General features: G+C 47.3%; 1 protein-coding gene across 7 annotated transcripts in view; it reads right to left on the bottom strand.

The window, feature by feature from the left end:
• The window catches only part of LOC107263230 (protein grainyhead), a 42650-nt gene that overhangs the window by 24652 nt on the left and 3196 nt on the right, over positions 1-14802 (bottom strand). For 6 of the 7 annotated variants that reach the window (XM_025080150.1, XM_025080157.1, XM_025080141.1 and 3 more), the window contains exon 3: positions 12631-13349. The exons of the other annotated variant lie outside the window; for it this stretch is intronic. In XM_025080150.1, coding sequence (XP_024935918.1) covers positions 12631-13349 — 719 coding nt within the window. The remainder of the gene's footprint in view (positions 1-12630; positions 13350-14802) is intronic. 7 annotated transcript variants of the gene reach the window in all.

Genomic DNA, 14802 nt, shown 5'->3' with positions numbered 1-14802 from the left:
CATCGGTTAGCTAGAAAACACCATCGTAAATCTATCGTATACAAAACAAGATTACCTAGGCCTTGCCACGTCGTGTTCACATGTGTCCGTTTGAGCCTTCGCCAATTCTCTCCAGATAGCACACAGCGAGCTTCACGAAGTTTCAATGAATCGAGTATACACCACAAGCAGCAGGTAAACCTCGTGTTCCGGAATCCCGTGTAAATTATTACGAGAACAACAACAAACAAAAAACAAAATATCACTCAACCCCTCCGAGGTCGGTCGACACACATCTTTCCTCTTCTTCCCTCTCTCGGAGCAGAAACTTCACAGAACCTTCATGCGGACTCGACACTTTCTTCGGTATCTACGGAATTCGCCTTTCAGTCGCGAAGTCCTTCTTTTCCACCGTAAACACCGCAAATCCGTCCCGAAGTTCGCGATCCTCGTTCGGCCTCTTCCAAATTTTCTTCTTTTTTTTCCCCTCTTTTCCCTCTTCTTTCCTTCCCTCGACTCCGACTTATATATTCCTTATCGTCCGGCCACGTCTTCTTCTCTCGGCACTTTGTACTTTTTCTTCGTTCTCTCCCTTTTTTCTTATTTTTCTCTCCTCTCTCTCTCTCTCTCTCTCCCTCGCCACCTCGCTCCTCCGCGAACTCAACTGGTAGCTCGGGCTAATTTTGAACGAACTTTCCGGTTCGGTGTCTTGTATTGGACTGTGCAGAAGTGGCACCTTCCAGTTTCTGAACTTACATCTTGTCAGGTAAGTGTGAGCTTTAGCCGTGTGTCACGTCGGGGTGTGCGAGTGCGTGCGTACGTGCTGGTGATACGTGAGTGCGTGAGTGCGTGTCGGGGGACCGTCTCCCCATTACGCTCTGTATACGGGAGAGTGTGAGTACGAGGATCGTCCAGTGTGAGCGTAGCTGCTCCTATTAAAGTGTGTGCATGCGTGGCCACATATGAGCCGCCGCAAGAGACCCGCCTCTTTTCCCACTCTTTCATCACTGCCGCCATACGTGTGATACCCGCGCACCAGTCCACGTACGTACCTACGTACCCCCATGCCCTCCCCTGTCTAGTAGTCACAGTGCTTTGTGCGGCTATGTGCATAGATATCCCAGCTTGGCTGGCAAACCGTATGTATATATATATATATATATATATATATACCTGTCAGTGCTTTTAACCCAAGCACTGTCATACAGCCTACCCCTACTCTGAGCTCGTATGCACCTTCTTCACCGAACCCACCGGCACTTCAGTCTTTCCCTGAGCAACGCTCATCCACGCCTGTCCACGCTCTTCCAAAATTCTTCATAGTCTCCCAGGGCATTTTGCCCTTGAGAAAGACCTTCCCCTGCCCCTGCCCCCACCCCACTCCCAATTCAGAAAATAAAATCCCAACCCCACGCGAGACAGTCCCACCCGACCTAGAGACTGCCGTGTCGACTGGGTTAAAAGTGGGTTAGCCCAAAAATTGGACCCCAACGAAATGGGCCGGGTCTGCCCTAACGAAGTCGTTCGAAGCTTCCTGCGATATGACTATCGTAATTTTGGACTCGCACTTTCGTACGTGACAAACGAGAAGCGCGACTCTGGCGATAAGCCTTTTCGCGCGAAACGAGTAGGACGCTGAGTAGGTGGGTGGGTTAGGTTTGGTAGTCGGGATATATGTATACGCATACGTATTGAATATCAAGAGAGAACGAAGGCACGTATACGGCTCGACTAACGAAGTCCCGATTTATCGGCACTTTCCAAACTTTTATTGCCCGACGTAAAACGACCAAATGTATAACTGTCCCTGTTCGCGTATACACGCTCGCGAGTATCGCGACGACATTTATCATTGTCCGTTAAATAAAAGGCAGCATCATATCGGCCAGCTCCCGAGATCTATAGATACGAGCGGGCCGAACGCGTATTTCTTCGTGTACCCGACGATATCGATGCGTTTCACTGTTGCCTCTGCGCTGCCGGGACGATTCGCTTTGTTACTTGTTACGGACAAGGAAACGCGTGACGTTAAGGGGAAAAAAAAAAAAAAAAAAAAATTCAAGAGTTCAGACATTCGACAGAGTCGAAGGACGTTGTCTGGCAAAAGAGCAAAACTTCACGGTTCGTACGAGTATATGGAAGTATCGATGAGATCGAGCGTCGCGACGCCTCCGCGTCTCCTTAGACTCCTCTCCGCCCAGTCACTACTGTATCTTTAGCAATTACCGTGTCGTATTACATTACCGAACGTACTGCCATTGTAACAATTATATATATATATATATATATATATATATCCAGGTGCATCTAGTAGCCATAATGCAGAATGCAGTCCGATGCATTTTCAAGCAATTACATACAAGTCGAATACGACGTTAGGCGTCCTTGCCCTTTAGATCTCTCGTTACACGCACTCTCTCTCTCTCTCTCTTAATCTCTCAGCATTTCCCTCTCTCCTCCACCAACCACTACCCGCGTTTACCAATCTCTCGCGCTATCCACGATATCTCCTGTATGGCTTCGTACGTGCGCGCACGTCACTCGTACTCGCCGAACATTTCAAACGTTCGCATACGTGCATTTTGTGTCACAGAACACGACGTGCACGTCACTGGTGGCCAGCATGCTATACCAACTTCACAGAAATTTATCTGCATATCTATTTTGCATATATCGGAGATGCATCTAGACGTAACCATGGTTACTTTGCCTATGGGCTATAGACACGTGTCCCAGACCCCGGGTCGTTGCTGCTACTCGTGTACGAAAGGCATAACGCGTATCGCGTCGTCCGACGGTGTGAAGTCATTTTCTTTTCGAAACGCAAATATATTAAATTGAATGCAATAGAAAGAAAAATTGTACCGTTAATAAAAAAACTTGGCAAATACCTTTCTTCTTTAACGAGCCAGTTATGCAGGTCGCCATTAAACCAAGGCGAGTCCATAGGTCAGCGAAATCGCACCGCGCGATCACGCTAAGCGCACACGGACGGTCAATTCGCACTCATTCATTATAAACACTTAATTAATGCAAAGACGCGACGCTGGGTCGTTTCCTTCTTTCTGTGCTGCAGCTCGGCGAAGTCAATACGGGAGCACGTTTCCAGGCTTCTCGGATTGTTTGATCTGCCGGCACGTGGTCGTCGTACCGAATTACTCGAGTAGCTCCTCACGATGAATCGAATTCTTGTAGTCGTAATTATTATAAAAGCCCTGTCGCCTGGTACCGTGAGAGAGAGAGAGAGAGAGGGAAAAGAAGAGAAGAAAAGCATAGAAGATCAGAATAAAATGTACACGTGGTGCGCCTATATTTCGGAGCTGGATTTATCTGTCTATTATCTCCTGCATACGTCTAGTCAGCTTCGCTGTCCGCTGGCGATAGGAACGAGCGGCGATCGATTAGTTTACGTATTTGTAGAGGGCACTACTAGGCTCAGTGGCGGCTAATTCAAATTCCATCGGGTTACAACGGATTAAAATACCAAACGGCGCTGCCATCTAGCGGACGAATTACTCGTTATATTCATAAACAAATCGGCAATACTTTCTTGATGGGGAAGACGTCGCGCTACTCGTAGACCAATGTTGGCCCGCGTGCTATACGAGTAACGCATACGCGACTGTCTCGTGTCGCGCGCGGACTACGTGGGTTACGGAGTACGTATCGACACGCCAGACGCAGCGCTTGAATTTTACGTGTAGCGGCCTGCTTAGCGCCCGTCGTCCTTCTTGCATTTATTGTCCCGTATACTTAATGCCGTAAGTTTTTGAACGACAACGGACGTATCGACGGCGGACTTTCACTATTTGCTTTCTACGGCTATTTTATGCCCGCCGCTCGCGGAGACTCTCGCGACACTTTAGGATGTTGCCGTTGACGCACGGCAATTTCTGATCCTTTGGTAACCGTGATATCATCCAATACGTCAATTGGCATTTCTACCTAAGGATAGTCGAACGGATTCATTGAGTGTTAAGTGGAGCGATCGATAAAACCATTCGAGATATATATATATATATATATATATATATATATATATATATATACATACACGCGATATATGCCGTGTAAAAATTTATGAATATAACCGCGTCAAGAAGGCAATCTAATAGATTACAATAATCCCGTGTGGAAAGTGGCATAAATTCAATCGGCAATGCATATCAGCATCAGCATGCATGCAGTTATCATGGGGCCATATGCACCAGACGTATATATATATATATATATATATATATATATCGGCTTACGTGACGGATCAAAATATCAAAGGTAAGTTATACCAGCGGCACAGGAAGTGTCGTAGCGAGAAGACGAGGACAGAGACGAGAAATAAGAAAAGGGATGAAGATGACCAATTGGACGGAGACAGACAGGCAGTCAGGTAACCCTTGAGGCAGGGAGGTTAGAATCGATCGGCCATTACCATAATTTGTGTATGAGTGCCACCTGGGTGAGGGGTACGCGTATAACCCATGGTCAATATTGCGACCCCCCTTTAAAGGTGCGCAAGCTGCATCGCGTGCGCAGACAGCTCGAGGTGTGTCTGCGCATCCGATTATAGCGGTAACCAAGGGACAGCATCGCTAGGGACTGTTCGGGGTATGGGAGAAGCCGAAGATTTTGTATCTTGTAGCTTCGATGTCCAGAGGCGATGACCCGTCAAGGGATTCGTTGTGTGGCATTTTCGTGTGTCTTTTTTTTTTTGTCACGTTGGTCCCCCCACCCATCAATCCTCGAAAAACCGTAAAACAGCCAGTTACCGCGTACGAACCGTGGTACGTCGACTGTAACGCGATTTTGTCGTCAGCTGGGATTACGCAAAATTATCCTCCGGTCTTGCGCGCGCTCGGTCGTACCGTTCTGCGCATGCGCAGTCGCGACTGACGACAACGTAAAATCTCGTGCAATTACGCGCACGTTTACATAAAGTATAGCGAACGGTGAGGCCTTCGTCGAAATAATGCAACGTACCAACGAGATGGCTTCGATGCTGTTTTCACGTCCGCACGTATGGCTGGGTGCACTGTGGGCAGCACCCAGGTGGGTACGGTACAGGGTGTTCCACGTGGTGACAAGTCGGCGCGGATAAGACGGCAGGAGAAGGCGGGCAGGGTACCTATGTGCTTGCTTATACGAGAATCCGATGATTTCTCGTGGCGAAATCTAGAGCGGCTACGGGAGGAATCGCGAGGTCGTGGCGATCGTTTTCTTTTTTTTTTTTTTTCCTTTTCTTTTTCAGAGAGGAACGGAGAGAGTATAAGAAAAAAGATGGAGGGCTACCGAATCGCGATGTCCTAGGGGATATGGAGATAACGTATATGTATATATTTATATCGAGCGGCCAGGCTGAGGCCTCGGTATGGACATATATCAATAAATATAGGTATATATGCGTACAAGAATAAATATAATTATAAGTAAGAGCAAGGCTGGACCACGCCCTGTCTCCGCTCTACTCTCCCTCATTCCCTCGGTCTCTCGCACTTACACCAGAGCGCTGGTACCCCGCTTTCAGCACTGCCCTGGACCGTACAGATAGGTTAGGTTAGGTTAGGTACACTTCCTTTTCTCCTAGACCACATGCACAACCACCTCGGGTACACGTATACACTGTACGCCCCTGAGCAGTAGCCGCATTCAGTAGCTACGGATCGGTTGGAATCTGCTTTATTTTCTCGATCGATCCAGGCCGGATTTTCATTATGATCGCGTACTTGAAATGGACCAGGAGAAAGAGAGAGAGAGAGAGAGAGAAAGGATTGCGCGTTCCCTCGTCTCGCGTTATACACGAAAAAGGAAGGAGAGAAAAATGAATATAAATTAACGAGCTGTTTACAATTCTGAAATCGTTTCGACTGATCTTACTCGTATACAAATATATATATGTATATATTTAAAGTGTGACCGAGCGCAAGATGGTAGGTTAGGTCCTTTGTTAATTCTTAATACACGTAACTATTAATATCTTCCATCGGACCCGTAGCTATATCCCATAAGACAGGATAGACGGTAAGCATCGGCTATATCTATACCGCGTTCCGATAACACGCCGATACACAGACACGCGTCGGAGCCGCCCGGATTCGTAGACGTATGACTTGTTTTTTCCCTAAGCTCTCGCATACGCCGCGGCAATTGGCACGACTCTGCAATATCCGTTCCGGCCAATTCGAAAAGTCCGAGCGCCGTAAGACAATCGACCGATCACATCGGCGATCGGCCTGTTAAGTATATCGGCCGTGTAACCTATCGGGCGTATATCCAATATTATAACACGCGAGTAATAATCGTTCAAGGAACTAGTCACAACATTTAATTATATTAAATGTTAAAATGCCGTCATGGATCGCTGATCACGAAAACGCTACCAATCTCTGACAGCTGTTTCGATCGAGATCGGCTCTCTCGCCGCGGACGGACTATACCTGCCTGCCTGCCTACCTACCTTCCTACCTTCCTACCTATCAACCTACCTACCAAGCGTCCGGAGATAGCCAGAGATACAGAATTCGTTCAATGAGCAGGGCGAGGTTGGGTACACGTGTGCGCGCGTCTCGCTGGAGCTTTCTCTGCTCGTAAGAGTCAACGAGAGAACCAGTATGTAGAAGTGGGTATCCGGTGTCTCTCTGAGGACTTTCTCTCTCTCTCTCTCTCTCTCTCTCTCTCTCTCTCTCTCTCTCTCTCTCTCTCTCTCTCTTAGTCTTTCATTCTCTCTCTTCGGCCTTCCCTCCCTCTCTCCCACCTCACCCTCCCCTTTTACATATCTTAACGTCACGCGTCCCTTACCGAGTTGCATACGGTATGATTACGCTTGCATAGGTGTGTATATATATATATATATATATATATAATAAGGATACCTAAAAAACTACATAAGCGTTTAGCAAAATACGTTGCGTGCACCGGAGCAATGAATATATCTGTATAGTATGTGTATATAGATATAGGGTGTGTGTATATCGTGGCGAACGAACGATAGACCCACACAAGATCGTGGGACCGTCACATATGCCACATACGTGGGATACCAACACTGAAATCCTGGTCTATGGGTGAGGCCTGAACTGCAGGCGTTCAAGTCTCCCGCGACCCGCGGTAAGCAAAGCAAACGACCTTCCGTGGAATCTGGACAACCTGTCTGCCCGCTCGCCGAGACTCCAAGACCGGGAGAGACCGGGAGATCGGGAGACCAGGAGAGACCGGGAGAGACCGGGTTTCTGCACTTGCCTCTTCGGCTCTCCGGTAAGTAGCAACCACCGTGCTTTGGCCTCTCTTATTATCAACCCCGTTTTAGCCGCCGTGGGCGCCGTTCGAAGAGTTCCCGTTACGTCTGGTACGGTTTTACCTTTTGTCAGTTCACAGCCAAGTGAAGCAGCAGCGGTGGATGGTCGACGGGCGCTGTACGTGAAATTCAAGGAAGTTCTTACACGCATACGCATGGATGACGTAGGGATTCTTTTTCCTTGGTCATCTTTCCTGTTAACGTATAGTGGCTCCCTCTCTCTCTCTCTGGGGACCGTCTGGAATCTAGAGAGGCGTGGAGCGAGAGAGAGACAAGAATTCGGTGGGTATGATGCGTGGGTATTACCGGAGAATGTCTATAGCCACGTCACCGGGTAGTTGGTATAAGTGCTGTTACTGTTTGCTTGAGGTAGGTCTGGTCGCGGCAAAAGAGCCGAGATGCTCGACGTGTAAAACCATATATCTCGATATGCAGACCCACGTACGTCGTACCGTATGAAAAGGGAATGAAATATCCTAGGGCACGTATACACGGTCAGATCAAGATGACACGTTCCTGAGGTACCGAGTAGGACCCCGATCGGATCGATTCGTTCCTCCACGCGTTCTGATTTCCAGGATGGATCGGGTGTCCGTAATGCTACGTCTCGTACGGCGAATAGATATAGATAAATGAAGAAAACATATATACAGTTTTACGGGCGCGCGTGGAGACGATCGTTAAAACTTGGCGATCGAGGTGGCACGGGGATTTTAAAAAAATCATTTGGATTAATTTATCGTTAAAGCAGTAGGGATCGTGTTCGCGAGATCGTCCAAGAATTTAGCTGATAGCCGTATCATTAATTTGCCACGTGATTAAGGAGCGAAAGGTCCCCAGCCAATTACCGGCTGCGTCATTTCTATTTTAGGGCTTTTACGCGAGTAGTCGGGACGAACGAGAGGAACAGGGACGACTGTTTTCATGCGAGCGACGTGTAGCGTTTATAGTCCGGACCGAAGATTCCACGAGGTTTCTGTCTTCATAGTGGATCAAGATTGTTTTGTTGTTGACATTTTTTAGCAACCTCCCTCCCCCCCGCCCCGCGACCCATTACCACTACGATCTTAGGGGAAAGAAAATATTACGGTCGCCCGTCAAAGTCGCGAGTTGAGATTTTACATGCGAGCGATTAAATATTTACGTTGGGAAACTTCGTTACCGACCGTCGGTACGGGACGGTTCGTGTCCGCTGTGAAACGCACGGACTCCTTTGGCCGCACAGAAGACACTTGCCCGGGTCTCTCGTGCATGAAGTTAACCCCGGGGTATGCGTATGAATGTCTGAGGGCGGCTATTGCAACATTGAGCATTACATATTAAAAGGTGTTATTACGTATATCTGACAGGAGCAGTAACGTTTACGGTCTTATTTAAATCCGCGATGCGATTACGGGCGAGATAACGTGAACGCGACGTATAATTATGTACGCGAAGGATATATATATATATATATGTTTCGATCAAAATATCCCGATCGTATATGCAGCGGCGCCGGATTCCTCTCACGCGTGTTACGGATTAACGAGAGGGACCGGGAATACGTAATAACGAGAGTCAGAGGGAGGTGCGAATAGTGTCGCAAGGCTTCCGGTGTTATATTTTTCACTAAAGAATCCATTTCAGTTTCTCTCCTCGTGTATATATCTATATACGAAGGGAGCAGTATATACGTGTACAGTACCATAGGTATAGAGAGCACGTGATCTCTCGAGTCCCTCTCGATACTCCCGACGTGTCCTATAGGTTTTCTCGGTGCTCGAGACTGCCTACTTCGCGATTCGAACGACGTGCCGGATATCTTTGTCGATTTTGCCGGGCTCGCCGAGCGGCCACTTTTCTGGGTAGCCGATCGCATAAAACGCCTAACGTGCCTCTCCGGGGGACGGGGAGCCGGGCACGATGGGGACTCGAGATGGACCGCGGTGGGAATTAAACGGAGACGGAGTAGCATTGATCCAGCATTTTCCCTGTAGGACTGGACCACGGCGGCCATCTTGTCTTACCCGCTCTTATCCGGGCGTGTAGGTGTACGCGGGTATCGTCTTACCTTATATCTTACTTCACCTACGCTCGGCTTCCATTGCTTGCGTGCGTGGATGCGCATACAGCGTTGGGATACAGTGCTTGTGTATATATATATATATATTATTTTTTGGTATACTATCGGCATATGGGTATCGAGCGCGTGCACGCACTATAGACATATATTTTACTATGCCAGTGTAGAATGAATCTTCAACGAAGCCGTACGAAGTCGTTTCGTGGTTCCGCGTGGATCACGGGGCACTATTGGAATTTTCAATAAGTCTTATCGTGGGATGTTTAAAATTCTTTGGACTACCCGTTATAATATAGTCGGACTGCGTGTTATGTCCGACAAGGTAATTGCTTGATATTATATTTAAGACGAAGGATCTTGCGTGTATATATGTATTACAGAGTACGTACGACGTAACTTTCGGAGACCTTACTATACGGTACAGGTATATACGGATGCCGAGGAAGAAGAAGAGTTTTGAAGATCTTCGATCCAACTGAAAACACGGTGGATCAAACGTATACCTGTGTCGGTAAAAAGTGACGCCGAGAAGTCGTCTCTCCTCTCTGTCTCAACCCTTTTTTTCGACGCTCCTTTACTCTCGTACTCTTTCTCTCTTGCTTTATATATAGTTATATATATATATATAAGCACGTATAATACATACGGTATAGCCGCGTATACGGAGCTCTCCCGTATTCCGGATTCCGCGAACCCAACGCTTTTTGCCGCACTCGCGTTATTGCCGCAATTTAGCAAGCACACAAACGCTATTGCGAACTCCGATCTGAAATTTATAAAAAGCAAGAACGCGATGCACCCCGCCGCTCCGTATATACTTTATGCACTTTATGCCGGGCATGCTTGTTGACTGTACGCGCGAGACTCGAAATGGGAGGATGGAACAAGGCTGTAGCGCACTCGTTAGCTCGATTATGGATGTCGGAATGTGAACAACGGGTATCTGTCAAATAAATAATCGACGAAAAGCGGCAAAGCGTGCGAAGTGACGTCAGACGAGGCTCCGGTTGTTATTGTGTATGGCGGCCTTAGATGATTTTCTTTTTTCATTGTCCCGCCGTTGCCGGATCTCACGACGCGACCCTTTTTATTATTTATTCCTATGACTCTTTTTTTTTTTTTTACATTTCGTTCCTCCCTTCGTCCCGCATTGTGCGCGCGTACGTATGCGTACACTTAGGGTACCTCCGTAATCCCCCGTTCTGATCTATTAAACAATGATCATTATTCTTGCGACATTATGCCTAATGGAATCGGACCATATGTATGTAAATGAGCTACTTATTCCGCAAACGCACGCGGTGCCCGATGATATCTGGTAGCCTCTCTTAATTTAAGTGAGCGTAATACCTACGACCGGAGTGGATTATCCGGGTTCGGTTTGCTTTGGTGAAGCCATGCCCCGTAATCCTTATAGAAGTTACTTTGCTTTACTTTATTGCCTTTTTCTTTTTCTTTGACTCTCTTTTTTTTCCTAATTCTTTCTTCTCCTTTTATCTTCCTCCGTTTTTTTTTTTCATCTCCCTTCATCCGCCGGCGACCGCCTTCTTCTTGCGGGAGCGCGTGACTGGAGGCAGTCTCTGCTGTCCAGTGAAAGGATTGCAAATTTTTGGAAATTACGCGGAACGATATTTTCGAAATTTCGAATGTCGCCGTGAATTTTTGGATTTATTGATATATCGAGTCGATCGGGTTTGGACGAATCGGTTTTAATTTGACAGCTGTCACATTTTTATCGATAATTGAAATCGAAAGTAAAAAATTTCAAAGAGCATTCGAACATATACGATGTACGCTATTTGGATTTAGAAGAAAAGTCGGGATTATCGGGATTTTTCATATTTCGTATACTTGCCACGAGTGGGAGAGAGACAGACTTATGGGTAGTCATATGCGTAAGACAGAGTGTCTCGTTGGCTTTTGAAAAACCGTGAATAATATATCGAATCGATTATGGTCCAGGTGGATCTTCGAGTGCATCGTGTCGTTGCGTCCAATGGATCAGTATATATATATATATATATATAGAATCTTGTAACACGTAAATTAGTGTTTAATAATAATAATAATAAAAACGTACATAACAATCATCGTGTCGTTGCGTCCAATGGATCAGCTTATGGGTAGTCATATGCGTAAGACAGAGTGTCTCGTTGGCTTTTGAAAAACCGTGAATAATATATCGAATCGATTATGGTCCAGGTGGATCTTCGAGTGCATCGTGTCGTTGCGTCCAATGGATCAGTATATATATATATATATATATAGAATCTTGTAACACGTAAATTAGTGTTTAATAATAATAATAATAAAAACGTACATAACAATCCCATCGCATCACGCCGAGCGAGCGTGGATCGCGCGAAAAACTCTCATACTCCACAAGACGGATACCGAATTTATAATAACAACAAGCGAAATAAGATGCAGTTGTTTTCGAGACTCCAAGGTCCCACGACGTGCATATCTTTTACGGCGGATTAATTGCCGTTGACTTTTATTTATTGCAAAAGAGCAAGGTGGCGTAGCTGAGTAGTTAATGGTTATTGGTTTGTAATATTTATATAGGTATACGGGCAACGTGTATACGTATATAAACGCATCGTAATAATAAATTCTAGCGAGCAACGTGACTTACTCGCCGTTGGGTAGATGTGTAATAATTGTTAATCGTTCGGATCGCGACACACGTGCGCGCGCCACTTCTCCTATACTCGGTTCGATCCGTCGAGTTACGACTGCGAGACCGAAGGAAGCCAGCAGCGCCTATCTCTTTTCTGCGCTCCCGACGCGTCGCGGAGAGACGTCGACGTTTCCAATAATAAACGGAGCTTCTACGCTGGCTATACTCGGACCGCGTTAACTCGTTATTTTTATAAAACCGAATGGCGTCTATAGCTGTGCAACGACGCGAAGTAAAGTAGCCGCTCGACAGTTTTATTGGGCTCGGCAGTCGAGTCTGAACCCAGCGCAGTTATTACGTGCAGCCACGGTGCACTCTTGGCTCCCTGCGTATCTCGGCCAGACACTGAATCTTCATTCATGCATGCACTATTCCGCACTGGCATTTCCCTTCGTCTCTTTTATTATGTCCTGACCTTTACCGTAGCGCACTTGACATATGCATGCATCGCGGCTCTGTTCCCGATCGGGCCTCGGCGTCGCGCCGCCGCCCCCTGGCGCCGCGACGACGACCGCCGATAGGAGGCATCGCCTGCCATAACGACTGTATGGGCCTGATGATCCGTCCTGGGCAAATAGACGGAAACGGTTGTGGGACTAGGAAAAGAAAAAGACTCACCCTGCACGTAGCGAGGCTGCTGTCAGGGTGAGCTGCTGGGCTGCTGCGGCTCCAGCTACAGGATCAGCCGCGACCAGCTCAGAAAGGACCAGGACGGTCGTGGTGGTCGTGGCTGCTGCGCAATTGGACACGCTCGCACTGACTCCTCGTGGTATATCGTCCTCGTGTTGCAGCTGCAGCTGGGGATAGTGATGCAGATGAAGCGCGGCCGATGTCCTGGATGGACCACAGTTTCCCGGTAGCAAAGCGCCCCTGGCTGCTGCAACGGCTGCAGCCGTAGTGGCCGGTGGCGATGGGGACGGCGGTGACGGGGGCGGCGGCGGATACTCCACCACCTGGACCCTGTCCGCCTCGTTCTCGTAGATGATCTCCTTGTCGTGGGTGTACATCACTGTCTTCTGCCCGTCGTTGTAGATCAGGTCGATCATCTTGTGCTCACCCAAATTCGTACCGGCACCAGCGGCTTCCGGCGTGACCCGATCGTCCTCGTCCGGACCCCTTTGCTCGTCCTGATCCTGCTGCATGTGCTGATGATGATGATGCTGGTGATGATGGTGACGATGATGATGGTGGTGGTACTTGTGATGAAGCGGATGCGGTGGTTCGTGGAGATCGAGTACGTTGACCGGCTGCATCGTCGCCAGCAGGACCTGCTCGTTTTCATTTTGATTTTGATTGCTCAGAGAGGACGATGCTGGCGACACCGGACCCTCCTGCACCTATGACAGATTTGTTCTAGCATTGAGAAATTTCTTATCCCTTTTTTTATTTTTTTTTTCTATTTTTTTTTTCAATTTCAGTCTCGTATACCACATCCTCGATACGTAGAATTTTATTGGGATATGCGTGAGACACGCCAACTGTCACGCAACTCTCTGGACGATTACGCGAAGGACTTCGGAGGAGGTAAGAAGAAGCGTGTTGTAACGTTAACATTTTCGTATGCTAATATTACCAACTGCAATGGCAATTATTAATATTTTCTCGAGTCGACTGGTTACGCGCGCTCAGCCACGAGCACATCTTATTCCGCAATTAATCGTCGTTGCGTGTGCAGTGAGTAATTCTTTCGGTACGTAAAGATCAAAGATACCATACACCGTATACACCGTATACACCGTATACACCGTATAACCATACGGTCGTACCTCGCGTACCTATTCGACGTACAAGGAACAGCGTCGTTCGAGAGGCTCAAAAATATTTGTCTACAATAACAGATAACAGTACCGGACTCCTACCGACTCTCCGACCACGTGTAGTTTACCTACTGTCCCATTCCTGTCTTTCACCCAGACACGTCACTTTCATTCACTAAATCCGAATCTGGATAACCTTTGAACGTGCCTCCTCGCGCGGCTTCGGCAAAAAGAAATGTACGCCATGTGTACGCCTTTGATCGATCCGAGTATTATCCTAGACATTCGCACAGGCTTATCCAATCAAATAAGGCTCTAACATGGAAATCCTTGAACCGCGTGGCGCTATGGGTATTGAAAGGTCAAAGGTCTCCGGAGTGATATTACGAATGATTAATTGTCAGTACTTTCGAGATTCCAACTAGATGCAGTCCCAGCCACGCTTTAATACACTCTGGCTTATTATAAATAAATATATCTGTATACATGTATACATGCATATTGACGTAGGATTACGGACGTCGCCGATTACAAAGACGCCTCGATCTTAATAAGACCGGATGTGTAACGAGACACGAGATTTCCGACATAGTGCCTTTATTTTGTACCGATCTTCGATATACCGACGTCTACCGTATCGCGTTCTGTTTATACGTAAGAACTCTTTCATAATAACAGTTAATTGGCCGACTAGCCTGCGGCCGTGAGAGCCGGCGACTACTGGACGCGGAGTTGGATGCGCGTCCATTTGTTGCTTGCACGTACGCACAGTCATCCGTGTCTCTATGTACAGATGTATCGAGCAGCGGTCCATTGGGAGAACAAATCTTTCTGTGCGAATCGCGCGCAGACGTCTCTTACTATACGAGAAACTTCTCATTCTTGCGGAAGGTACCATTTTAAGTGGTACCCTCTTCGCCATAGTCGATTAATGGCGGGCGGCCGGTGCTGCATGATGGAACGCATGGTAGGTAGGTACTCCGAGAATGATGGATGCAATTTTTTTTTTTTTTTTTTTTTTTTTTTTTTTTTT

This window comes from Cephus cinctus, unplaced genomic scaffold, assembly GCF_000341935.2.
Source record: "Cephus cinctus unplaced genomic scaffold, Ccin1 Ccin1_scaffold0013, whole genome shotgun sequence".
Lineage (NCBI taxonomy): Eukaryota > Metazoa > Arthropoda > Insecta > Hymenoptera > Cephidae > Cephus > Cephus cinctus.
The sequence above is the reverse complement of the archived record's forward strand: the minus strand, read 5'-3'. Positions and strand labels throughout refer to the sequence as shown.